At 43.8% G+C, this 25,749-nt stretch overlaps 1 protein-coding gene across 3 annotated transcripts in view; it reads right to left on the bottom strand.

The window, feature by feature from the left end:
* Positions 1-298: 298 nt before the first annotated feature.
* Positions 299-25,749, bottom strand: part of LOC136621738 (torsin-1A-interacting protein 1-like) — a 42,479-nt gene continuing 17,028 nt past the window's right edge. For 2 of the 3 annotated variants that reach the window (XM_066597426.1, XM_066597424.1), the window contains 15 exons: positions 22,813-22,875; positions 21,717-21,782; positions 18,261-18,371; positions 17,015-17,068; positions 16,881-16,934; positions 15,293-15,337; positions 15,178-15,216; positions 15,057-15,098; positions 12,719-12,775; positions 11,225-11,266; positions 10,436-10,501; positions 10,276-10,329; positions 7,454-7,525; positions 6,748-6,792; positions 299-4,236 (listed from right to left, as the gene is read on the bottom strand). In XM_066597426.1, the coding sequence (XP_066453523.1) occupies positions 3,434-4,236; positions 6,748-6,792; positions 7,454-7,525; positions 10,276-10,329; positions 10,436-10,501; positions 11,225-11,266; positions 12,719-12,775; positions 15,057-15,098; positions 15,178-15,216; positions 15,293-15,337; positions 16,881-16,934; positions 17,015-17,068; positions 18,261-18,371; positions 21,717-21,782; positions 22,813-22,875 (1,613 nt within the window). In that variant the 3' untranslated portion in view covers positions 299-3,433. The remainder of the gene's footprint in view (positions 4,237-6,747; positions 6,793-7,453; positions 7,526-10,275; positions 10,330-10,435; positions 10,502-11,224; positions 11,267-12,718; positions 12,776-15,056; positions 15,099-15,177; positions 15,217-15,292; positions 15,338-16,880; positions 16,935-17,014; positions 17,069-18,260; positions 18,372-21,716; positions 21,783-22,812; positions 22,876-25,749) is intronic. The other variant, XM_066597425.1, reaches the window with a different exon arrangement.

The raw sequence follows: 25,749 nt of genomic DNA, 5'->3' as shown, positions 1-25,749 counted from the left end.
GCCGATTCCTGCCTCCTGATTGGCTGGAATCGGCACATGTGACGGGGGCGGAGCCACACGATGTGCAGAAGAGGGCGGAGCCAGAATGCCGCTCGTGCCGGACCGAACAGATGGGAGAAGACCCTTCTGTGCAAGCGCGTCTAATCGGGAGATTAGACGCTGAAATTAGACGGAGCCATGGAGACGGGGACGCCAGCGCAGGGAAGGTGAGTATATAACTTCTGTATGGCTCATATTTAATGCACGATGTATATTACAAAGTGCATTAATATGGCCATACAGAAGTACTTAACCCCACTTGCTTTCGCGAGACAACCCCTTTAAGTGCTCTTTTAAGATGTCTGCCTTAGGGCGAATTCATAAATGGTATAAAATATACTTCAAAGTCCGGAACGAATACAAGAACAATCTGTGCAGAAAGTCCAACCACAGATGTGTTGTTGATCCCCCATCTTAATAGGAAGATATGGTGTAAATGTCCGCAGCATTTACTCATCTGCCATCCACAGGAGCAGGAACAACGAGCAGGTGTAAATGGCCAAATACTGGATCTTAGATTTGGAGATATACAACACATTGTATAGAAAGCGAGGCCATCATTTGCGGGGTGTTCCAGTTTATGGCTAGGGCTGCACAATGACAGTTGGGCTAAAATAGCCTGCAGCTCACAATGCGATTTCAGTCTTTTCTTATGGGGGAAAAAAAGCTGCAAGAAGTCCCCACTGGGATACAGATGCCTCGGCTTTAGATGTACTAATGGCACATTACCATATCCTACAGGTGACACTAGTCTTAAAGGGGTTCTACTAAAATATAAAAAGTTATCCTCTGTCTACAGGATAGGGCATATGTAATACGCAGCGTAAATATATTTGTGGGAATAAATGGGTTGTCCGGGTGTGGACAATTTTAATTTTTTTTTTTAAATGGCAGCAAAAGGGCTAAAACCATAAAAGCAGCCGTTCTCACCCATTTGTTCCTCCAATGATCCAGCGCTGCAGCTCCCACAGTCCTCTCTGTCTTTGTTTATGAACGGCCACCCGTTGGAGCAGTCATGTGCCATACTCCTGGTTTCACAACTCAGATACTGGGAGCCATGATGTCAGGAAAATGGCATGTGGCCACTTTGGCCAGAACAGATGGCAGCCATTTGTTAAACAAATTGCGGGAGGAAAGCTGCAGCGCTGGACCATTGGGGGAATGAGCGGGTGAGTATTGCCGCTTTTATTGTTTTAATTTAAGCCATTTGCAGGCATTTTTAAAAGACACAAGGACACAACTCCTGTTCATATGCCCTATAGAAGGAACTGGTGGGCTACAGCAAAATGCCTGGCTGGCCATGGCTTCCCCAGCAAAATCAGCAGTTTGCAGAGAGTGGGACCAGAAGTGGTGAGCCGTCGCCCGAGGAGTCTTGTTCTGATGGGTCTAAAGGCACAACTCCTTTAAGGCAACATGATTTGTAATGAGAAGGTCGTGGCTATTAGCACCTTGTATGATTAATAGTCATATTAAATACTTAGGCTGATTATTCATCGCCTGACATATTACATGTGATCCCCCCTCAGTTGGGAAGTTGAGTTAGTCAAAGTTCACAATTTGAAGTTTCTTTAAGCCAAAAGCAGGAATAAAGCCTAAAATGGGAGAGATTATAATGGACAGCATTTGGATCATCTTCTCTTGATCAAAAGGCAAATTCTGAGCAAAGAATCTTGGACCCCTGTCCATACGCCCTATTAGGGCTCAAGCTCTAGTGAATTCAAGCCATGAATGTATTACATGAGCGGCCAATCTTCTCAATGGCCACCAAGTAATGCTTTATTTCCTCTGCAGCCAATGTCTGGGCAGGGGTGGAGGGAGCTGCATTCTGGAAGAGGTGGTCTGTGATAAGACAATCCCTTTAAAGTTATCTCCACCCTTGGACGCCATCTTGCTTTTTCATTAATGCAAATAAATTCAGTGCTAATTTCTTGTATCCTTATAGTGATCGTCGCTCTGTTTCTAATATACAAGAACGAATGTCTCATGCGGATTAGTAAAGAGATGAAACTGCTGCTGCCTGCAGTCACCACTAGGAGAACGTATGCTATACAACTAGACATGAAATTCACGCTCGCACGTATTGAAAACGTTGTCGATTTTGATGAGGATTTTAGTGCGAATCCATAGCAGATGCCAATGATTCGATAGAACGGGTGAAATCAGCTGTGCGACGGCACCCAATGTTTTTCAAGAGGATTTTGTTGCAGATTTTCCACATCATTTTCAACATGGTTCAAAGGGGTTTTCCATTACTGTAATACTGATGACCCATCGTAAGGGTAGGTCATCAATTTCAGATTGATGGGGGTCCAATACGCACCATCCAAATTGATCACATTAGGGTCTTTAGCTGCCCGCTATCTAAGCAGTGTATGGCCGGCCTTATGCTCCTTTTAGACGGCATGATAGTCATCTGCATGAGCGAACGAGTTGGGTGACGTCATCACCAGCTCATTGACCCTTGTTTAGATAGGCAGATTCATCGTTGACTCGGTCACTTCTCGTACAGTGAAACACTAAGTGAGAAGCGTTTAGACGCAACAATAAGTGAATGAAGCCAATAATGATTTTTAGTCCTGCAGAAACTGAACGACGAACCAGAAGTGTTCGTTGTTGCCTTGCGTTTAGACGGATTGTTTTTAACGATAAAATCGTTCAAATGAGCTAATGTGAACGATGATCATTCTGTCTAAACGCACTATTAGTTCTAGGCATCGGTGGCCACCCCAGAGGTCGGTATCCCAAGAGTCACGCGTTGATAGCTCATCTACTCAATATGCCGTCAGTGTTTTACCACCTGCTAGTAATAGAGGATTCAAACTCTCAGACACTCCACAGTTCACCACTGAACTGGGTACAAAAATCATCAAATCACCCACAGCGGTGCGTTATAATACAGCATTACGTCTCCAGGAAGGAGCGTTCCAAGCAAAGACTTCAATTCACCTGATGCATTGCAAGCAAAGGCACTGTAGGGAATGAGGAGAGGGGTAGGGGTGGGGGGTTAGGGGTAGCGGTCAGAAGAAAGAAAGAAATCAGGAGTAGCAGGCTCCAAGCAGGTAAGTACTTTTTCTTTAATTTTCTGAATGCAGCATCTCTCCAGGCAAATCGGTAAAACTTTAAGAGTCCTTTTTGAACAGTCTGTGATGTAATGGATTGTAATCTACATTTTTATTCTCCAATGGATTTGTCCTTGGACTGCTGGTGATATCTGATATCCACAAAGACCAATATCATCTGTCACATTAATATATATATATTAGGAGGTCACTGCTGCTTTCACCATTTAGCAACCTAAATGAAAATTTATTTTTGTTCACTGAAGTTGGTGCCAACGGCGGCCATATATTCTGACGGGTTATCAAATGCCATTTTCTTCTTTAGACTCTGAGCTTTATGCTTTCATTTGGTTCTTGCACTGCTCTAGGGATTCTTTTTCAGGGTACACAGGAAGCACTATATGTGATATACGGCTCCAGACTCCGCTAAACTTGTCCCTGTCCATCCCATCGTGGGAGGCCTTGGCGTTGGTTTCAATTAATTTCTGGATTAAAAACGCCCTCACTTTCTCTTCCAGATCCAGAGGTGGAATATCCTTCGGCAGAGTTGGATCATCCAGGAGGACCGTGAGCAGCAGCATCACGTCTTTAAACACCGCTGATTCATGGTCACAGTATTTGTAGAGAATCAGCAGCGACCCGGCAGGCAGTTGCTCTAAGCGATGCAGCACCGCCGCCTGGGTTGTGGCCTGGAAGCCTTCACTCAGCCGATGATCGATGTATTCTTTCACCTGCTCGTTGCTTCCAGATACCCAATCTGATCCAGATATTACTGTGTAGTTGCCACTGAGCGAGGAGGAATAGATGTCTGCAAGCTGCGTGCCAAGACAGAGCAGAGTCTGTTCTGCGTCCTGCGCCCCTGCGAGTAGGATTATAGCGGGCTCGGTATTTGCCTTCCAGTTTTCCAGGTGGCGCTCCAGAATGCGTCTACTTCTATTCCACATCAGCGGAGACTGATCAGTGAAAACGCTGGAAAGCTTTTCAAAGTCATCCTTAAGATCTTTCTTGACTTGTGGTTTATCTGCAAACGTGATCTGACCTACCAGGTTATGGACCGACTCTGGTGATAGGTAAAGTACAGCTCCCGAGGCAACAATGAGGGGTACCAGGACCAGAATTAAATATTTGATGCATGTTCCTGCAGTAAAAGAAACTTTGCCATTAGTAAGTCAGACATTTCTCTTCGAGACAGTTTTCTTATAAAGATGGGTGGTAACCTATATGGCTGCCATACCAATCTACTGTTATGCAGCAATACATCCCCGACTCCCTGATCACTGCGTAATTATACTAATATCCCATTCTAGATTTTAGGAAAACTGGGAAACAAATAATGGCGTCAATACCCAGTCCACTAGATTTTCAGGATCTATAATAACTAGGAAATGGCTGAACAAAATGTTTAGTCACTTGACCACTCAAAGACTTAAATTACTAGTGACATTTGTGGGAAGATTGCTTAAAATGTTATGGAAACCTTTGTGCATGAAAAAAAACACATATCTTACCAAGTCCCTTCAGAAAAAAAAATATGATACAGTTATGCTTTTTTGCATTGAGACTTCCTTGTCATGTACTTAGAAAGCCTCATACTTGCTTTGCCTTAAAACCTCCACTGAGATGCTGTGTAGCCATGCCCATTCAATACAAGACACGGCTATCCCTCAGTTTACTATTTACTAGTGGGGAAGAGATTGGTGGTGGTGGAACAGATATACCAATCTCTCTCCTACCAATGAGGTAACAGCTAGGTCAAATGACAAGGTGCTGGGATATGAGATGGACTAAAAACTGAGCCTAAAGGCCCATTTACACGCAATGACTGGGTGCTCAAAATTCACTCGAATGAACGATGCCTGATAATAGTTAAGACTAAATGCGGCCATCATGCACTTTTTGTTTGTCGCTCAGTTTCAGCCTGCATAAAAATCATCGCTGGTTCGTTCCTGAGGATAGACCACCAATAGTTTACTGGCCAGCCCCTTTATTTTTTAATCAAAGGACTTTCCTAATGAGATCTCTCTGCCTACCTGCTGCCTCTGGTTTATTGAAATTCCACTTTATATTGGAATTCTGTACTACAAGGAAGAGCCAGATTATCACACTTTCTAGATTATACACTCAATACTGATATTACAACACCAAGAAGAAAAAAACATAAGCTTATGCAAATCAAGGAAGCAGAAGGTGTTGCTAAGATATGCAAATGTTCAAATCTTCATGCACCTAGTTTCAATCTGTGGCATGTAGGAGGGGCTTCAATGGTATAAAAGTCAGATCAAAAGCAAAACTTTCAGCCATATTAAAACCTCAAGAATCTGATAATGTCTTGTAGTTCGATTGTGTGATGCTTCCTGTTTGTTGGTGTGCCAGTTATTGTTGCAAACCAAGAGGGACAGAATCCTTGAACTGAGAGACCACGGTTTATCGCTCGGCAGATCACTACATGCGTAGGCCAGGATGTCCGCACTGTTCAACGTTGCACAGCCCAATGGTTGGGAGAACGACTAACTTGGATGACAGCAGAAAGTGGAAAACCTCTGCACGGACGGACTGTCAGATTAGAAGAATGGTACGTAGTGATCTCTTCTGTACTGCGAATGAAACGGGACGTCACAACCCAAGCCTAGGGAGTAGAACATTGTCTACACAGACCATCAGAAGGTGCTTGAATGATACTGGGCTACAAGCCAGACGTCCAACAATAGGTGTTCCACTGATACTGCACACAAACCCTCTCAAAGGCTATCATGGTACAGAGCAAGATGGCAATTGAGTCTGGAATGGAGATCAGTCTCGCTTTCGTCACGGACGCAATGATAGCTGAAGATCTGTCTGGAGATCACATGGGCAACGCCATGAAGAGCCTTTCACGAGGGAATGTCACACTGGTTCTATTCTGGAAATTTTAGTGTGGTGTTGCATAATGTAAGGTAGCTAGACCCCTCTAGTCCTCATTCCAGGTACACTAACAGCTCAGCGTTATGTTGATTTGGTTGTGAAACCAGTGGTATGTTCATTTCTCCAAGTGTCCCAGGAATAGTTTTTTATCAGGACAACAGACCTGTTACATAGTATGTTAGGCTGAAGGGAGACAATGTCCATCTAGTTCAACCTGTTTCCACCCCCCCCCCCCCCCTTGTTGATCCAGAAGAAGGCAAAAAAAAAAAAAAAGGCCAATTAGGCCCCTGGGAAAAAATTGCCTGCGTTGCCTAAACGTGCTATCACGGCCTGCAGAGTCTCCGTACTTGTCTTCCATCAAGCACTTCTGCAATGTCATTGGTCGATAATTGCAAAGGGTGCTGCCAGCAGTGCATCCTGATAAATGGCAAGCCCAACTGCATTCAGTGTGGCAGAACATCCCTCAGACAACCATTAATAACCTCACCATGAGCATGCCAAGGCGTGTAAGAGCTTGGTTTTCTGCGTGTAGCGCTCATACTCGATACAAAATAAAATTGAGATGTTTTGAATACTTTGTTTCCATTTTTTTAATCATTTGCATATCATTAACAGGTCTGTCGATCCTGTGATTCTCATGACTTTTCCTTCTCGGTGTTGCAATTTTAATGTTGAGTGTATTTAATTATTCCATATTAAAAAAGTAATTGCACTGTATACCATTTCTGTTGGCACAATATCTACATACCTGCACCATGTAGGAAGGACCTGGTGGGAGGTTTCCTTATGTTCACTGTAAACAAAAAAATCCGACAGAACTTAGAATACTAGAATAATCTCCTGTGTCACAGACATTAACCCGTTAAGGACATGGCCTATTTTGGTGTTGAGGACGTACCAATTTTTGGCAAATTTTTATCTCCATTTTTCAAAAGCCATAACATTTTTATTTTTCCGTCAACACGGCCGTATCATCTTTTGCCATTTTTGGGTACGCAAGACTACATTGTGAAACTTTTATTACTTTTTTAATGATAGCAGAGAGACAAAACACATGAATTCGGCCATAGATTTTTTTTTTTACAGTGTTGATCATGCAGCATAAATAACACAATACGCTATTTCTGCAAGTCAGTATGATTAGAGATGAGCGAGCACGCTCGTTAAGGTCAGTTACTCGAGCGAGCCTCGCTCATCTTAAGTAACTGCCTTCTCCGAGTGAGATCCCTCTCACTCCCCCCCCCCCCTTTCCCCCTGCCGCCGTCCCCCAAGCACGCTCGGAGGAGAAGGCAGTTACTCGAGATGAGCGAGGCTCGCTCGAGTAACTGACCTTAACGAGTGTGCTCGCTCATCTCTAATCATAATCATATCCTCCCTGCGAGGACGTACAGTTATGCCCTGTGGCGTTAAGGGGTTAAAGAAAAACAAAAATCAAAAACAGACCAAAATGTTACCTTTCTGCTCAAGCTTTTTTTCTGGGTAGTGGTTTATTATCCTATCTCCTTCAGCAAGACTGGAAGGAAAGACTGTTGGAGAAACAAAACCAATGATAAAAGAGGATGTAGAACAGGGCTGCACAACTTGTGGCCCATCATGCCAATTAAACAAATGATGCCAGACACTCGTCCCCGCACATACTCGCTCTCATGCTGCTGCACAGGGGCTAGTATTGCTGGCTTGCTTACAAAGCGGCCAGCAGGGGGGAGGCTATAGTACTGAACGGCTGCTACTTACACTGAACGATGAACGTTCAACTCATCGTCTATCGTTTACGCAGCATAAATGAGGGACGATGAGCAGATCGCTGAATCGCTCAGTGTAAAAAGCAGCCGTTCAGTACTGAATGGTCGCTAGATTCTGTCAATGGTGAGGAGTGGGGGAGCGCGAGGAGAGAAATCTCCTGCAGCCGCCCCGGCCCCCTGCTGGCCGCTCTGTGAGCAAGCCAGTGATACTAGCTCCCTGCAACAGCATGGGAGCGAGGACACACAGGGACGCGTGTCGGGTATCGTCTGCCTGACATTCATCCCGTGTAAATGGACCTTATGTTATGGTGCTCATAGACACACACAGAGCATGCAGCCTGTAGAGATGAGTCCGCTGCACTGTCCACAGACTAACTTCCACAGGTAACAGTGCGGGAACTGGGAACCAGGTGAGTATGTAAAGCACATCCCCATTCCTCGGAACACATCCCATGAGCACCACACATTAGTTTATAGTACTTATAGGTTCCCTTTAAAAATTAACTGTACAGAAATTGCAATAATAACTTCCCTGAGAAATCGGCGGGAGCATTCTTGGATATTCCCTGCAGGTTTAAACCTTCTGTAAATTATCCACTGACTCTACCTATTGGATGTCATCATTGGTATTCACTATATTTGTTATTGCATTTGATTAGCTTGAGGATTACTGGCACACTGTACTCCAGGGCATATTTTTCTGTTGTATACTATGAGGATCTTTGTATAAACGGACGTTTGAAACGCCTGCTTAAAACACTGCACTGAGCTTCCATTCATTTTAATGGGGCTTCTCAGACGAGCGTTTTAGTGAAAATTTTCCACCACGCGCTAAAACAAACTGTTCTATTTTCATGCATTCAGCGCATTTTTTAACACACCATAGCCTCCATTGCAATGATGGGGTGCGTTAAAAACGCCGTCAAATGAGCTAGAAAATGCTGCGTTTGTAAAAACGTTGCGTTATTAAACGCCTTTGCGAGGTGGCCTTACACAGACATGCGTTTCCTGTGTATCAGACTTTTAATTATTTTTATCCTATTTGTGATGTGTTTTTTGTGGGCAAGAATTTTTTGTGAAGAGTTGAATCGGATGTGGCCCTAGGCCCAGAAACGGTTGTGCACCCCTGTTTAGGTTGAATATAGTAGAATGAAAAAAGTTTGGTACGGTGATAGCCAGTAGAGCAAAATGTGATTGTTCCCAGCAAGAGAAACCACGTAATCTTGTAGATAGGATACCTTGATGAGAATACATGATGTGAATGCAAGCTTTCGAACCAACAGCGTTCTGCTTCAGGCTTAAATTAAATAGATCTGAAAATAACAATGCGGGCCTGGTGACCCCCCAACACTAATTTAGGGACCATAAAAACCTTCATTTCCTTATCAGTGACTAGTTAAAGAGGTTTGCATTTCTGTTGTAGTATTCTTTTAAGAGCAAATTAATAACATCCATGTCTGATCCTTGGCATAAGTATGAGTGTATAACTATTCATGCCTCTTCGGATGTATTTCATTTAGGCCTGAAGAAGAACCCTGCGTTGGTTCGAAAGCCTACATTATCATGTGTTTTTGTTAAGGCCCATTTAGACAACGCTTCTCGGTTAAAATTCGCTCAAAGCTGTCTTTTGAGCGATAACCATTGCGTCTAAATGCATGGACATCATGCAGCTTTCGTGCACAAGTCGTTGATCGTTCAATTCTAGCTTTCTTGAATTGAGTGATGAACTCTTATCAGCGGTACAGGCTGTTATTACAGTTAGCAGCACTGATAAGACTCTTTCAGCTCGTGTCCTTCTGGTAGTTCACAGCGGGACACGAGCTGTAATCACGGAGAACAATACAGCTGTTTGCTTATGCAAATAGTCATTTGAGCGATCATCTCTCAGTGTAAATGGGGTCTTGGCCATTAAAAAGTATCATATCTACAAGATTATGTGGTTTCTTTTGCTGGGAACAATCACAGGTTGAATATATGTCACATATGGGGGCAGAACTTTGCATATAATCTGCAAAAGAAATAACTATTCTTTTTTTAACTTTATTTTTCATGCTGTTTACCCCAAAAGGCCATTTGGGTGGGGGCTTGTCCTTCATTTATTTTCCCATATAACACATTTCCCCTGTATCTTGGCCACATGTTCATGTGATTGCCAGGACCAATCGACATGTCAGTTAAAGTGGAAAACCATTTTAAAGTTTATATCTATATTAACAGCCAAGCAACTGAATTAAAGTTAATTAATAGAGATGAGCGAACGTACTCGTAATGAGTACTTACGCACCCGAGTACTGCCATTTTCGAGTACTTCAGTACTCGCGCGTAAAGATTCGGGGGGGGGGGGGGGGGCGGGGAGAGGCGCAGCGGTGCGGGGGGTAGCAGCGGGGAATATATATATAAAAAAGAGTTTAAAGAGTTGACACACTCTTTTTACACCTATGGGATTATTGAAATGACAAAAGCTAAAACATGTACAGGACGATTAAAAATGAACCATGTCTACAGGGACACACAATACACAAACATATGTGAACCTTTCTGTGTAGCCCTTTGTGGTAGAGGGAATGACGTTCTCTCTTCTTCATCATCTATGACATGAAAGACAGGAAAGTGAGATGTATTTCTATACAGTCCTTGTTGGAGCAATGTTTTATCCATAAATGTGAAACATTATTCATTTTTAGACAAGCATACCATCAGAAAAGGCAAAGTGCGCTCTGGACCGGGCAAGTTGTGCCTTTGTAGTCTCTGTGGATAAAACTGAGAAGTCAAAATGTAAGAAATATTTAGCAACAAAAAGGCAGCAGATATGAGAAAAGAAAGGTTTCTCATCTGTAGGGTAAAGCATAACGCTGGTCAAACATATCAGCTATTGTAATACTCTAATAGACATTAAGACAGTGGAGCACTCAGCCACAGAGTGTTGCTGCAGTTAATCAACTAGAGTCTTTTCTTCACCACCCCAGTTATTAGAGTGGTGAAAAGGACACACATTTGTTGTGCGCCAGTCTTCTGTGCACGAGCCCCACGCGGCTGTGCCCTGACTCAAACAACAGTATTCACAGCAGTGCATTTCCATCCCTTCTTCCTCTTGAAGAACTTACCTTTCGATGCACATGCTGCTGGCAGGCAAGTACATGTGTAGACTCTGCGGCAGCATTGATCCCAGTCAGAGATTTATTTAGGAACAGCACAGCAGTCAACCATTAGACAGCCAATGTAAGTAATCTGCCCTGCAGCAGTGAATTGTGACGATTGCTGCCAGTAAAGATGGAGCTGGATGCTACGGTATTAATGACAGCCAGGCCCCATGAATTGCAGTAAAAAATAAAAAATATAGATCTTTTTTTTTTTTTTTTTTTTTTTTACAACCACCCACTTTTGTGCCCCCCTACAGCAGTGCCGCATACCCCACAGTGACCGAAAAAGAAATGCAAGAGCTAGGAGATATACCTATATTAAGTAAGTGCACCTTCCAAGTACCTTTTGGTGGTGTTTGATAGAGAATCGGCTCTTCTCTACGATCTGTGAAATATATGAAAAAAAAGCAGTTTATGTACATAAGTGAAAAGATTTATGTATAACACAACAGCATAAATATACAAGCGGATAACTAACCAATACAATTCGCTGCCTTGAACGTGGCAATACACCATGAAACACTATTGGCTTGCTTGACTGTTAGCTATTCACCCTGACTCCACCATATCCAGTGTGATTGTTCTCAGTAAGATTAACCAGGTAATCTTGTAGATATGATACCTTTTAATGGCTAACAAAAATACATGATGTTATAGTAAGCTTTCAGATCTTCTATCAATCCTTCATCAGGCTGAAATGGAACTAGTTTGGATGGGGCACAAATATACAAATGCAGAGAGGACACCCCTCTTGATTGAAATACAGATGTTCACACAGAAATTTGAGACTGTTTTGCACTCAAAACCTAAAACAGACAAACTGAGCTGAGACAAACACTTAATCAGTCCACTGAGCTCAGGAATGTGACAGTTTTATGATGCGTCTTATCTCTCCTTCAAACTGCACATGGAAGGAGATGCAGCACTACCTACTGAATGGAAACATTCTTACAAGTCAAGTCATTGGGAAGAGGACATCCCTTTTGACCTCCTTCAGACCTTTCATATTCTCCACTTATGCAAGAATCCCGGGCTGAGGTTCATTCCATTCTTGATGGTATCAAACATGGTCATATATTTGTACTCCCAAATTCTTCTGTGACGCTGCGACTTGAAACTGCCCTTCAGTATGTCCCTGACCACAAAAATGTTTTGCCACAGGTAATTCTGTCTTTCCCTTACTAATTGACTGGTGAGGAGGTCTATACACATACGGCTAACTATTCATACGTTTTCAATGGGAAGAGGAAAACAACTCACAGCTAGACACATCCGGCAATGGCTTATCCCTTTAGAGAACAAAAGGCTCCGGCATATTTAAATCCAACATGTTCAATCCTTTTTTTTCCTGACATCATCCGTCAGAAGACAGTCAGGAGGCAGATCCCACAAAAATAGGTGGGGTCAGATGACTTTTCACTTATGTGTATAGGGGTCCTTAAAGGGTTTTTCCAGAATTGTGTATGAGATAAAACAATCAATGATTTGCTCATCGTACAAAAAGAACCCCGCTACTCCACCTCTGGCGGTTCTCTGGTACTCCGCTAGTCTTTATTTATAACTCTGCATTGATGTGTTGCCCTAACAGGAGTCAGACAGCAGCCACCAATCACTGCACACAGTGCTGATTTGTCAATTTTCCCCATGCAGCTTATGATTGGAGGCCAATGTCACACGTTGGGATGCCACATCATAGATGCAGGGTCATAAACAAGGCCAGGATCTGAACGTAGGGTAAATCATTGTAATAAGCAATATACAAATCAGAACTTGAACAGATGAGAAGAAACAGAGGTGCAGATATACTGTATACATTCTATATTACACATGAACATACTTATTCTGCTCCTTATTTCTCGCTCTTCTTTATAGTGGGTTGTTTCATTTAATTGACCTGAAGAAGAAAAGACAGATAGTTAACATGGCACGGAGTAATACAATGAGGGAGAGGTATCAAAACTGGTGCAAAAAATGTGGAGACGTTTCCCATCTCAACAATGCTCTTTTTTTAAAGGGGTTGTCCCGCGGCAGCAAGTGGGTCTATACACTTCTGTATGGCCATATTAATGCACTTTGTAATGTACATTGTGCATTAATTATGAGCCATACAGAAGTTATAAAAAGTTTTTCACTTACCTGCTCTGTTGCTGGCGTCCTCGTCTCCATGGTTGCCGTCTAATTTTCGCCGTCTAATAGCCAAATTAGACGCGCTTGCGCAGTCCGGGTCTTCTTCTCTTCTCAATGGGGCTCCGTGTAGCTCCGCCCTGTCACGTGCCGATTCCAGCCAATCAGGAGGCTGGAATCGGCAATGGACCGCACAGAAGCCCTGCGGTCCACGGAGGGAGAAGATGCCGGCGGCCATCTTCACCGGGTAAGTAAGAAGTCACCGGAGCGCGGGGATTCAGGTAAGTGCTGTCCGGTGATCTTTTTTAACCCCTGCATCGGGGTTGTCTCGCGCCGAACAGGGGGGGGGGGTGTTGAAAAAAAAAATTAAAAAACCCGTTTCGGCGCGGGACAACCCCTTTAAGAGGGCCTTTGAAACATGAAAGTGGAAACTGGATTAGCTGCCATGTGTAACCAACGACTGCACTTTGCATCAGTTTAAATGGCCACCATTTTTTCGGCACAACTTTTTTGACTCAGGACTCAGTTGCATATTCAAGCAGAGCAAATGAATAAGTTACAACCGATGCTGTTCAAGCTGCTCCTGTTCTTGGGCACTCGAGCCATCCTTGTATAACATTGGACAGCCACTTATCAGAATTTTTCTGGGAGTGACCCCTAAAGGAGAAACGCTGGTTGACCACGGATTTCCCTGGCAAGATCCAGCTTTTTGCCATGGGTTGCATCTGGGGTGATCAGACGATTTATCCGGGTGCCACAATCTTACAGATGTTGTGTTTTAAAAGGTTGTCTGTATTCAATCTGCCTCACAAAACACATAATAAGTAATCAAAATGTTTTATGGCCTTCAACATCCAACTTGGGAGTTTTATGCATGTAAACACAGCAGTGACTGCACAGGACAGAGAAGAGGGTCCGGAGCGGGAGATAAGATACAGGTTCCCCCTACTTATCTGTACCTCCTAGATTTCAGTATTTTCAGAATTTCCATTTCGTGCCCAGAATAATAGGATTCTTATGACATTTGAGATGTGACATATATTCCACTAGGTCGGGAAGGGTAACATCTCTCCTTAAGGAGAGCACCAAGAAGGTGAGTGAGGAGACTTATAAGGCCATTCATGCTCGTCTAGTTAATATGCATTTGCCTGATCTGGAAACACCCAGCGCAAGAATTGGCGTTTGCTGCCAGTAAATGAATACTGGCAGAAGGAGACCCTGGGGACTAATGGTCTGGGAGCTGCAGGAGGACCACCACTTCTGCTTTACCCAGAAGACGCAGGAAGAAACGGCAAGTCATGAGTCAAAGGAGACAGTAGTAGCTATTCTGGGGAAGAAAGCTTAAACGATGGTCCCCAGCTAGATATTTGTCAACTCCCGCTGCCAGCCACAGAAGCTGAGAGTAGCCTCCTCTGCCCCTGAGGGTTAGAGTAGCGGAGGGGCTATTTAACCTCTTAATGTTTCCTGCCCTTATGAGTGCAAGGACGTTAACTCCTAAGGTGCTGTCATGGAGGGCAATTTGAGAAAAAATGTTGTCCTATTGGCTCAAACACATAAATTAGAATCCAGTAATAGCATGACAGATTTTTGCAAGCATTTCCAAGATGGAATATACACATCTCATCAGCATACATTAAAATGGCTTTTTATTTTTGGTACTAGTTGGAGTTAAATAGATGCACAAAACTAATCTGAACAGAAGAAGAATTAGCGCTGACTGTAAATTTATGTTTGGTGGTTGTATGGAGCCGCTTCGGGAGACAAATCCACTCCCTACTCCGCACCTATCATCCGTTCTGATAGCCGACACAAACTGGTGCAATCAGTTAGCTCTGATTGCGGCAGTTAACTCTTTAGATATTGCGACACCCAATGCTCCCTCCGCAAGCACAATCATGACAGGGCTTGCTAGGCAACATCAAAAATCGCTTTATACTGCAATACTAAAAAGTATTGGAAAGTGGAGATGAAAAATTAAAAGTAAGTAAAATAAAAAACAAAATAATAAGTGATTATACCCAACAGAAGAATACAGGAATATTTCTGGGTACCTTTTGTTTTCTCTTGATACTGTATTGTTTCCTTTTCAACACCTAGAAGAGAAGTAATGTAGTGTATAAAAAGAAGGCATTCTGTGTAGAGCAGAGTGCTTCATGATGCTAAATAACATACCTTCAGAACCAGACTGGAATTGCCGGGTCTTTGTACTACCTGTAGTTAGAAAATACAATATAAGAATGTGACACAAAAGCCTACCTGCAAATGAGAGAAAATGAAGAATACATACCTCTCCAGGTTTCTTCTATATAGTATTTTGGCTTGTCTTTATCATCTGCAGAAAGAAAATCAAGTAATATTAGCCAGGATCAAGATGATATTCAGCAAAGGATAGAAGAGATACTAAAATAACACATGTAAAGATACCGGCTGCTATGGCTTAAGGAAAGCAGCTGTCAACTGTTATTTTCTCCTGCAGCTCCCCTACAGGGAAAATGAAGTATTACTTGGCACTAACTTAAATCAATGGGGTTGAACTACAATACTTGGAAAGACCCAACTCTCACTAGAGAGACCCATGCCTTTTCTAGAGCTGTGAACCATGAAAGAGAGTTGCACCACATCCTCATTCTTCGAGAGCCGTGTATATTTATCAGATCCTCTCTTGCAGCATTTTGTTCATCCACAACCTGCAAGGTCCGATGTAGTAGAGTATAGGAAAGTCAGCACTCTGGACACAAAGGTCCAAGGCCTTGTCGGGTTGATACAGTCCTTTCTAGAGAGATGGAAGAGTTTTATTGCTTAGCAGTAGGGTAGGTTGTTGGGTGCCTTTTTTGTCCCATGAAGACTTTGCCATGCCAAAAATAATTTTTAACCATTGAGGATGGCTGAAGAACTCCGACAAGACCACAAAGTCCAAGGATAGTGTTGTGAAACATTCAGTTAGCAACTGTCCATAAACAAAGTGGTTCCTCTCCCTCCACCAGAAATCCCCGCAATGGACAAATGTCCAATTAATATTAAATGCAATGTAACATTTTAGCCTTCCTTCATACCTGTGCTAGAGTTTACCATTATTGGAGTACAATGAAAAAACTGAGGTGTCAGATCTGAAACATGGTGGACAGGAATGGAGCCTGATGGACCCCAATGAATATAACGGAGTCTGTTAGGTTTCCATCAGGCTCTGTGCTATTCTGTCCTGGATCAGCGCTGGAGACTCCGACGCAGATGTGAACAAAGCCTAACTTATAGTTTATAAGGATTCTAAAGGGATTCAGACATGATAAAAAGCGATTCCATAACCAAGCAATACACATACCACTAGTGCAGCCCATAGCGTGGAATGGCTGTTTTTTTTTTTCTGTACACTACATTCACGTAAACGAATGCAAGTAGAAAGTCGGAACTTTGTATAACACCACAAGGTATACAAATCCTGCAGACACATTAATCTTTTCCAATCCACTGTCTGACATCTGAAGACTATGATTTAAGGCTGTACAGCTCCGATGTTGGAAGACATCCGTCGGGGTTCTCTTACTATATATTGCCAGCCTCTCTGCTGTTGCACCCTATCCAACGTGTCACCTCATGCAGTACTGGCTTTAGCCAGCAGATAGCGCCATTGTATAATGGTAGAAAAAGAGTAACCCCCCTAGGAAAACCAGGATACAAATTGGATTGGAAAGGATTAATCTGTCCATGAACCCCTTTTATATATTGTGGTTTTTTTTTATAAAGTGGTTTCTTTTAATTTGTAACATTATCTGTGAGAGGAAAGGCATCAGTGTGGCTACATTTCATAAGACTTTGCGCAGTGTTTTTTAATAAATGTATTACATTGTATTGACATATGATAAATATTACACACGTACCGACAGATGTCCTGATGGGAGCTCTGAAGAGCGAAGACGTCGTATCATCTGCAGCTAAAAACAGAAAAAACACAGACAATTATTTCTTTATTTTGTTTTATGGACTCTCGTGTGATAAAAGAGCACAGCCATACCATAAGTATGCTTCTCGAGCTGTCTAGGCGGGGATGGCTGCCTTACTGTAAAACCTGCAGTTAAATGAACAGAAGAACATTGTAAATAAAACTACATAATATGAAAGACGGAATAGAAGTGTTGTCATGGGGGTCCAGAAGCGGAGGGGATGCAGGCTTTGTGCTTGCAACTCAAACTCTTTAAAACCATGTATACTTTTGCAACCATTTTTATTGCTCCACCAACCCTAAAATAAAAAGGCAAATCTAAATAGCCTTACAGACTGCAAGCGAATGCTCTATGTAGCCCGATCGAGTAGTCAAAGGTTACTACTCCACTCCAAGGAATTACACAGCTTTAGGGTGCATTCAGACGACCATATATCGGCTGGGTTTCACGCCCAGCCGATATGAGAGGAGGCGGAACAGGGCGGGGCTAAGTTTCGGGAATCAGCTTCGCCCCCATCCTGCCTCTCCTCATTGAAAATGGTGCAGGGGGGTGGAGAGGAGGCAGAGAGGGGGCGGGAGCTCAGAGCACTGCTCCTGGCTCTTCCAGCCTCCTCCCCCTGCAGAGAGAGATGCCGTATATCGGCTGGGCGTGAAAACCCAGCCGATATACGGTCGTCTGAATGCACCCTTAGCATCAGACAACAGTAAGATGGTTGGATGCTTTAATGTCCAATAAATATAATCACGGCACAGGTAGCGTCTTTATCTTGAATAACTAACTTTGTATATCAAAGTGGCAGAAATAGTACCGCATAATTACCATATGTAGGGAATATGCACAAATCACCATGTCAGATACAAATCTCAGCAAGTAGTAGTCCGTGCAAAGTGAACAGAGAAGGTGAAAACAGGTGTGCACTCACTATGGACTACTACTTGCTTGGATTCGGATTTCGGATTCGTCTAAGGCATGATTATATTTACTGATGATTGCTGCAGGATGTGGAGATACCCTGATTTACACAGGCTGTGTAGTTGCCATTGATTTAAAGCTTCCTTCTACTAATTTCAATACTCCCTAACTGTCTGCTGTCGAAGTTCATACACAGTTCAAAATTCAGGTTCTTTTCAGACCACTATGTGTGTGCACTGCCATAGAAGTCAATGGGAGTGCGCATGCATGGCCGTCTGAAAGAGAATATAAAAAACACATACCCTGGCTCCCAGTCACCTCCCTGAAAACCACCATAACTTAGTCTGTGGAGCTGTTCGGTGGTGCCAGGTTGGTTTTTACAGTTATCATCTGCTCTCCACTTACTTTTGGAAGAAGAACTGGTTGGAGGAAAGTGGGACTGCTCATCATTTTCAGATAATCGGCTACTGTTACTGTAATCAGAACCACTAGAGTCGTCGTCAAGGTCAGGTTCGACTGTAAGACATAAGTAGAGGAGATGAAACTAAATATCTTTCAATCCCGATCATCAAGGCTCACAAAGAAATTATGACAATATCTTCCGACATAAAATTAAATGTCTTACGGCACCGAAACGCGTTGCCAACATTGCCTTATAATAAAAAGCAAAGACTTTATTCCCCTGGAGCAGTACTTTCTGTGGCTAGGAACACTTTGAGGAATCGACACTTCAAGGAGGGGGCTTCTTGTTTTATACACCCCCCTCCTCCAGAGTAAGTGCCGTTTTGATTTTTCTTTCTCTTTTCATCGGATTTGACAACTAATTTGAGCTACTCTTCTTTCATTTTCTATGAGCGCAAAACGCTTTTTATCTTAAAACTTGGTATAAAACTAAATGAAGCTCTTTCATTGGTTAATGTTTCTGCCGTCACGATTCCTTAATCAGAGCGAAGGGCTGATGAATTTCATGATAAAGCTTTAAAAGGGCCTTAGGGTTAAAGCATACCTGTTGTTTCAGGTGACTATTCAGAATAAACCATCCTGTATGTGTGTACATGAGCCACAGCAGTATTTCTATCCATTATTTGGCTTATACTCTGCATTTTCCCCTCTGTAGACTCAATCTCTATTTCTCAGTTTTTCTTGAGCTGGTGGGTGTAGACTATCTGCTATAAAGTCTTCTATACACTGCACACAAAGAAGAGATGATCCTGCTCCCATATCACTAGCTCCCATGTACAGAGAAGCAGCAACATAGAGAATATTATAGAGAGAAGTACTGAGCAGTGTAGATGTGATTCCAGTAGTTGTGAGACAGTAAAATATGAGCTGTAACAAAATGTCTGTGTGAAGCTTTCTGATGCTCTGTCACTCAACTGCTCCTTCCCCTCCATAGACTTCTATGGCCAACATGTGATTTAATCTGTCGGCGAGTTGTTTTTAACATCTCTCTTGAGAGAGAAGACAGAGTAATCTTTCATAAACCAGTAGAACAAGCAACTATAAGCCATACTGCAATATATCGTATTAGAGAAAAATGCCTTTCCCCACTTATCAGCCACTGCCCTCCTGTCCTTATCACTCTCTCTGAATGTATGTAGATAACCTCTATACATAGAGTCTGGATACAGATCAGATTACAGCTGTAGCCCATAGAAGCCTATGGTGAGAGGAGGAATGAGCTACTAGAGAGAGACAGACACACACAGCTATAACATGCATGATATTATTCAGCTCTACTCAGTAATTTAGATGTGATCCTCCTACTAGGATGAGATAAAACACTTATTAGATGCTGCAGCAATATTTGTGTCTCTTAGCCTGGGTTCACACAGGGCGGATTCCCGTCGGAAATCTCGAGGTTTGGCCGCAGCAAAAACCGCGAGATTTCCGCCGGGAGAACCGCCGTGGAAAAAGCCGCAGCGGCTTTGAAGCGGCCCGGCCGCTCGCTCTTTCGATGCAGCCGGCGCTCCAATAGAGGAGCGCGCGGCCGCAGCGGAATGAAAAAAAGAATGGACATGCTGCATATTCTGAAACCGCGGCTGCCGGACTTACCGCAGCGGATTGGCCGTCCTGCGTGGACGAAATTTCTGAGAAATCTCGTCCACATGGCTGGCTAATCCCGAGATTAGCGGCCGCGGGCGGATTTGCCGCGGCGAAATTCCGCGTGGCAAATTCGCCCTGTGTGAACCCAGGCTTAGTCTCCTTTCGGCAGCTCCTTCCTAACCCCCACCCCCTTCCCCTCCAGACTTCTATAGGCTGCAGCCATTATCTGATCTGTTGGTGTACAGATTGTGCACCAGTGTTATCAGTACATGCAAAGTGAGTGATCAGAGGAGGAGGCAGGAGAACAAGTCACTGATGAGTGGAGACAAAGTTTCTTAGGCCCCTCACCCACATGCGCTTTTTAACGCAACGTTTTGAAGGCAGCGGTAATTGCGGCATAACGATCCCACTGATTTCAATGGGGCCTTGCAGACATACGTTCGAACGCGGTGCTTTCTGGCTCCACGATTTTTGAGCGATATCTGCTCTATTTTGCCACGATTAATGCATCTCGTTATCCATCAGAATGATTTGGTGCGTTAAACCCTGCTGTCGTAGGCAGGATCCTGCGTCCGAAAACGGCGGCAAAATCGCTGCGTTTAACTGATGCTATGTGTGAGAGTCTTTATGAAAAGAATTTAGTTACTCTAGCAGTATTTCAGAGTGAATGAACAGTTTAGGACATGAGGGGAAGCCTGAGGAGGCGGTAAAAACAGAATATTGCTGTGCTTCAACACTTGGTTGTAACTCGCCATGGACAACACATGGACATCCGTCTGTGTGCTGTCTGATCTCCGCAGACCTTGTACATTGCATCTCTCGTCCGTGAAATCATTCATGCTAATACCCGCCCAGGCTATGGGCTGTCTGTGGAATACACAGCACATGGCCCGAAAACACAGCCGCATAAATGGGCCCCTAAAAACACAATATAGATTCATTCAGTCCCCCAATGGGGATGTTGGGAATTGTGCAATGTAAACCCATGATACTAGAATTCCAAAGGTTCCTTCCAACCGGGCCGGCAGGTTTGCTTTATGTATTCAGCAGATGATATAAGTGCTATAAAATAAGCTACAGAATGCAGCAAGCAATTAACCAGGGATGGGCAGCCTAGACAGCCGTAACCTGTTGGACTGTTGTCCATAGGTGGAAATATATTACAGACCGTCATTTCAAACGGCACTCCGAATACTATTTCTGCCGGAATATGATGCGCCCAATATATTGTATTCCCCCGCCGTCAGCGATGTGTAAGTAAGCGCTGTGATTGGATCAAGCACCAGCCAATCACAGTGATGTCATTCACTGAATGGCTGTGAATGATCAAGCGCCGGCTGTGATTGGCTGGCGCTCAATCCAATCACAGCGCATACTTTCACAACGCTGACCGTGGGGGAATTCAAAGCCGAACAGGGAGATGACAGCGGGGAGATTTCTCAAGCAGCTTGCCGCACCGCCAGGGACACAGACGCTGGGTGGGAGTGGAGTATTGCGTTTTTGTTTTTCTTCACCTCACTCGAGTATAAGCCGAGGGGGGCTTTTTCAGCATGAAAAACTTGGCTTAAACTCGAGTATATACGGTAATTCATGCCAGTTTCTGGTGTAAATAATATAACGTGTTGTTCCGGGTAGCCACGCTTCCTCCTGACAAGCCACGTTCCCTTTACAGAAAAGTGGCATGAGCCGATGCAGCGTCAAAAAGATCAAAGTTTTTGTTCAAGTGGGGCTTGCATCAAAATTTGCAACTTCTCTTATACCGGAATCTGACAGTAAATGCATTATAACTTGCCCCCATTGTCCTTTCCTACTTACCCGGCTTAGTGACGGTTCTTGTGGATTTACTCTTCACATTCTGCTCTGCCGCACGACCCTTTCTTTCTAAAAGGAGAATAGTGAAGTATAATGCCTTCTGCGCATATCAAACTATATCAATACATTCTAGTGATCCTGTTAGTTCTACACCTGGCCCGCCCTATCTTCTTGAGTCTGAGCCCCCTTAGCGGCCAAATAAGAGAAAAGTAGCATATAATGGTGCTTGAGTGAAAGGGCAATCATGTAATACATGGTAGGTCAGAAGATACCTTTGTCAGCTATGCACGTATTATGCAAGCAATTGTGGGTGCGTAATACACAGTAAACAGAACCCACTGATTTCAATGGCTTCGTTCACATGAGTGTATTTCCTCATGCGATGTTCAATTGTGTGGTGAAAAAAAAAAAAAAAAAAACACGCGGCATTTCCTATTCTGGTGCCTATTACGCACCACAAATAGCCATTGAAGTGAATGGGCCGACACAAATATGCAGTGAATATATAGAAACCTGTGTATCTGTACACACACAAAAACACGCATGACAAGGCGAAATATGCCGGCGTAAGCAATTTCCGGATGTGTAAATGAGCGCTGAGGCTTACAGAGAAGAGCAGAGCAAAAACTTTTTATTCTGTTAAGCTTGTTGTATTGCGCGACTGTAGTAAATATCTACATTTTCTATTGCTGTAAGGCCATATTTACGGCACACGGGTGAGCGTGATTATAGGTCAGTAAAAAAAAATCTGTTACAGAGTTAGGAAATGCAATATTCGTATCAATGTACAAGTGTTTTTCAAGTGCCTTGAGAAAAAACAAAAACGTACGTGGTTCCAATGATTAAAATAGTAAAAAACAAACTGCACTCGGATGCGATTCGCATGGCACGTCTTTGCAGTGTACTTTTTTTCTTGAAGGATGACTGGGGAAGGCAATGGTAAACCACCCCGCAAAAACTGTCTATCCCCCCTAGAAGTAAAGTCCACATGACTCGGTGCTTGCACCAGGGGCTTTACTCTTACCTTAAAGGGTTAAGTGACATTTATTTCTACACAAAAATAGTGAAAATACAAAAGCGATTTTAATGAATTTTATACCTTTACCAGTATCTGGATCCTTGATAACTGGGCGGACAAACTGAGAAATATCCCCGTGGCCACCTGTATGGAGTACAGCAGAGGTCAGCAGGTTTGGTTATAATTTACAGCGCTCACATCCATCACCTTAGTTTCGTGTAAGTAGTGTTTAGGTACTTATGTGCCGTAGGGGTACGGCCGGATGGAGTGCGATTTCTGCAATGTATTTAGTTGCGATTCTGCAGCAACAGTCACAATGAATCTGCAGAAGCATCTGCATGGGCGATACGTGGAATTGTTGCGCATTTTGCTGTTCGCTGAGAGGAGTGAATTCCGTATTAGGCCTCATGTCCACGGGGAAAATCAGGCCCGCCGTGGATTCTTCATGTAGAATCCGCAGCGGGTCCCTCCTGCCCCACGGACATGAGGCCAAAAAAATCAGAATAAACTCGCCTGCTCCGGACGTTGTTGATATTCCTTCCTTCGCGGCCGGATCTTCTGTCTTCGGCCTGGCGGATGTGCTCGGCACGTCGGCAGCGTGCCGCGCGCATATGCCGGAGACATCCGCCAGGCCGAAGAAAGAAGATCCAGCCACGAAGAAGGGAAGATTCGCATCGGCCGGAGCAGGCGAGTTTAATTCTGGTATGGGTCTCCCGCAGATCCGGACGGCTTTCATAGGCTTCAATAGAAGCCTGCGGGAGACCCGCACGACAATGCAGCATGTCCATTTTTTCCCGCACGCGGATCCGTGCCTGAAGGGAAAAATGACATCTGCAGGTAATTAACTACCTGCGGGTGTCCAATGCATCCCTATGGGGCGCGGATCCGTGTGCGGGAGAAACGCTGCGGATTTTAAGCCAGTGGACATGAGGCCGTAAACAACTGACGCACAGTGGACTCAAAATTTGTTGGTCAATTGTGCTGTGGATTCCATGCAGAATTTTCCCCTAGTATTTGGATGAGACTTGTTATACAGTGATTCCTCGCTGTATCGCGATTCAATGATTGCGGCTTCAGTGCATCGCGGATTTTAGATACACGATATAGTATTCTGTTTTCGCTTAGTTTTCCGCTACATCGTGGAATTTTGCGGTACATACAGGAAATACAGTACGCCACTAGCGCTTGCCAATGCAAGATTGTACACAGCACACTATTGGCTGATGCAATATGTTCTGTATCCTGGGTGCTCATTGGTTCACTGATCGTAGCATCGGTCCGTTTTCTTCACTTTTGCGATTGTTTAGTAGTTCACCCGACAGATTGATATGTGTAAATATAACGCCACTACTTTGTGGATTTTCACGTATGGCAGGGGTCTCTGGAACGTAACCCCCGCGGTAGCCGAGGGATCACTGTAATCCCGTCCACTCTGCTGCTACTGTCATGCTGTGGATTTTCCCCATATGATTCTGCATTTATGCCCGGTGTGGCCGAACCCTTACTCTGCAGACTGCAATTATCCGGAATGAACAGCTTTGAACACAAGACTTAGGCCGCAGCCAAATCCGACCCTTTTCCGGCCAGTGACCCCCGTGTACTTGTCTTGGATGCACAATGCAGAGAATGATGCGCTGCTGCGTTGGGGATGCAGGGGATCCGCGATGACTTTGAAACTGACATTTCGGAGTCGCCGCGGGACAGACCGCTTCCGTTGACTGCAGTGGAAGCCCTCCGTATGAGTCTCGAACAAAAAGAGAACATGCTACGATTCTTCCTCCACAAGCGGAAATGGCAAGTGATTTTCGCTTGTGTGCATGGAGGGATCATTTTACATAGCATGCTATGGACGGACATGGCTGGGGAATTCGCAATGGGTGTCTGGCCGTGAATTCCCCACCAAAAATCCGTCCGTGTGCATTGGGCCTGAGGGTGCGCTTAGACGGAACGATTAACGTTCCAAAAAATCATTTAAACCAGTGGAAGTGAACAATAATTCGTTTGGCCTCCGTGAACCAACGACCGAACGACGAAAGAGAATCGCTTCTTTTCGTGCTTTCCGTTCGCCGTTCAATTAATGCAGGCGTAAAAACGATCGTTGGTTTGTTTGCTTATCGTTCAGTTTCATCGGAAGTCGTTCAGTTCCTCTCATTCGTTTACACAACGAATGTTAAAGATGGAACAATTCTCGTTTGAACGAGTCGTGATACATTTGTCTAAACAGTTGGCACGAGAGCGAATGAGTTAGCTGCGACGTTGTTCGCTCGTCGACTCGTCTAAAAGGACCCTTACTGCTAGTTATGTTACACCATAAATAAAAACCCTTCAATCATGGGGAAGAATGAGCCATAAAGGAGTTTCTAAGGAAGTGAAATGTGTCGCGTTCACAGCTGGTGATACAGAGTGATAGATGCTGTAGAGAAAGGGCAGATCTCATCCACATTGGCAGGATATATATATTCCTATTGTTATATCCCCCGTCGATTGATGAGTGGATGTGAACACACAACTCAGCATTATATTAATTGGGAACCAACGTGTAATACAGTATGACTCATACCCCGTTTCCACGAAAATAGGTCCTACCCTTAAAATAAGCCCTAGTTACACTACATTTAAAATGAAAAAAAGAATACATTATCTAGCAGGCTCGGTCCAGGTCCCTCCCGCGGCTCTCTAGAGGTTCGGTTCAGTTCCCGCAGTCCTCATCTGCTCGTATTTCATCACTTCCTGGTTATAGGATTTATAAATCCCACCTCCAGGAAGTGATGTTAAATTAAAGGCCGGGGACTACGGGAAGTGCATCAGAGCTGTAGAGAGCAGCAGAAAGGACCTGACCAAGCCTGCTAGGTAACTAAAATATGTCCTCCTCTGAATATAAGACCTAGTGCCTCTTTTGGGGGCAATAAATAATCTAAGACAGGGTCTTATTTTCAGGGAAACAGTATTATTTCAGGGACAGTTCTGACAATGCTTAAGTAAACGTACTGCAAAGTTTGCTTAGAAATATACTCTTGT

The sequence above is a fragment of the Eleutherodactylus coqui genome, chromosome 3 (genome assembly GCF_035609145.1).
Source record: "Eleutherodactylus coqui strain aEleCoq1 chromosome 3, aEleCoq1.hap1, whole genome shotgun sequence".
Classification (NCBI taxonomy): Eukaryota; Metazoa; Chordata; class Amphibia; order Anura; family Eleutherodactylidae; genus Eleutherodactylus; species Eleutherodactylus coqui.
The sequence above is the reverse complement of the archived record's forward strand: the minus strand, read 5'-3'. Positions and strand labels throughout refer to the sequence as shown.